We start from the raw sequence: 1,700 nt of genomic DNA on the forward strand, positions 1-1,700 counted from the left end.
AGGGAAGCAGAGGGGCGGGGGGGGAGGGGGCCAGGAAGCTCTGTACAGAAGGGTTGCCCCCAGCCCACACACACACACCCCGGATATGTACAGTACAAACCCCAGATAATTACAACAGCCAAAGAAGAGAGAAGGAAGGTTGGGGAGGATCCAGGGCTAGGGCCTGAGGTGGGGAAAGGGCACAGGGATAAAATTTCACATATTTACAACTTTTATATAAGTATAAATTTGGCCCCGGCTGGGTTTATGTGTAGGGGGATGGGACTGAAGGGAAACTGTCCATACAAAAGAAAGAGGAGTAGAATCTAGGAGAGTCTCAATACCAAACGCAAAAGGATGAAGGGGGCAAGGCTGGGTAGGGGACAGCAGTCAGGGAAGAGGGGGTGCCAAGGAGGGGCTTCTCCCCTCCCATGGCCTACCCACCCCAAACCCCATCCATCCTACCTCCCCTATCCCGCCAGAGAACTATGTACAGAGAAACACCGAAAAATCGCGGAGCTGGCGGGAGGGAGGGAGGTGGAAGGAGATTGGGAGGGGGAGGATGAGAGGGAAGCCCAGCCCCGTCCTACCTCCCCCAGGGGACAGAGTCATGGAAGGGGGCCCCCCAACACCCCTCCTCCAACACAGGTCCCCCCACCCCGGGGGGAGAGAGACATGGCTTTTCCTAGAGTAAGTTCCCCCCTCCCCCTGGGAGTAGAGACCAAGAAGAGAGAAGGGAGCGGCAGGGGGGACTGTGTGTCAGAGTAGGACAGATCAACTAGCCTGTCCTCCCAACATACACACCCTCCTAAACCCTGACCCCTCACCCTAACCTCAATTCCACCCCACCCAACACACTGGGGGAGGGGGGGGCATAAGCCCCCTCACCCCGCTCTGGGACCAGCCGAGAGCAGATCAGGTGTGGGGAGAAGGGGAGACAACTCCCATTCCCCCCTTGCCGCCCCCTCCCTGCCCCGGTGGCCCCCTCCACCCCATCTGGGTTCTGGGTGGGGAGGGAGTAAATTTAAGAGGGGTAGGAGGAGAAGGAGTTTGTGCGTGCTGAGCCCCCCCAGACGCTCCTGAGAAATCAAGGGGTAATAGGGCCCCCTCACCTGGGGTCCCCTCCCCATAACAAGGGGGGCAGGGGAGGCCAAAATGGGGCGGTGGAGGGGAGTTAGATTGTCAGCTCTGGTTACTGCTAAAAAAATCACCCTGAAGTTGAAAGTTTGGAGGTGCCACACCCCCAGGGTGGGGGTGAGGGTCTGTCCCCCAGTGCTCAGGGGAACGATGAGGCAGAGGATGGGGATAGCACCCCGGAGTGAAGGGGTCTGTGTGGGGTAGGCGGTGTCCTGGGGCAAGGGTCCCTGGGGGTCAAAGAGAGGGCAGCACCCCAATGGGAAGGAAAAGGGGGCAGCTGAGGGTCCCCGCTCTCCCTCCTGGAAATGGTGCAGTGGGGGGGGTGGGGGTGGGCAATCAGTGTGCCTCCCAGGGAGGCATTCGGGGAGGCAATCCCGCTGTTCCTCGGTGATGTCCAGTCCTGGTGGTTGGTGCTGTTACAGGGTGGGGTGCACAGGAAAGGAAGAGAAGGTCTGTGATGCTGGGTGGGCTAGTGGTCTGCGGTGTTTCGGAACTCGCCGTTCTCCGTAATCTGCAGCCGGGGTGGGGGTGGTGGGGCTGGGGGGGCCAGGCCGTTCCATGGTGGGGCCAGCGTCACACGCGGG

The 1,700-nt window shown here is 60.4% G+C and overlaps 1 protein-coding gene across 1 annotated transcript in view; it reads right to left on the bottom strand.

Moving 5' to 3' along the window:
* Nucleotides 1-6: 6 nt before the first annotated feature.
* The window catches only part of SYNGAP1 (synaptic Ras GTPase activating protein 1), a 31,156-nt gene continuing 29,462 nt past the window's right edge, over nucleotides 7-1,700 (bottom strand). Inside the window, 1 exon segment of the mRNA XM_017853633.1 lies at nucleotides 7-1,700. Coding sequence (XP_017709122.1) covers nucleotides 1,586-1,700 — 115 coding nt within the window. The 3' untranslated portion in view covers nucleotides 7-1,585.

Source organism: Rhinopithecus bieti, unplaced genomic scaffold (genome assembly GCF_001698545.2).
Source record: "Rhinopithecus bieti isolate Rb0 unplaced genomic scaffold, ASM169854v2 scaffold_36553, whole genome shotgun sequence".
Lineage (NCBI taxonomy): Eukaryota > Metazoa > Chordata > Mammalia > Primates > Cercopithecidae > Rhinopithecus > Rhinopithecus bieti.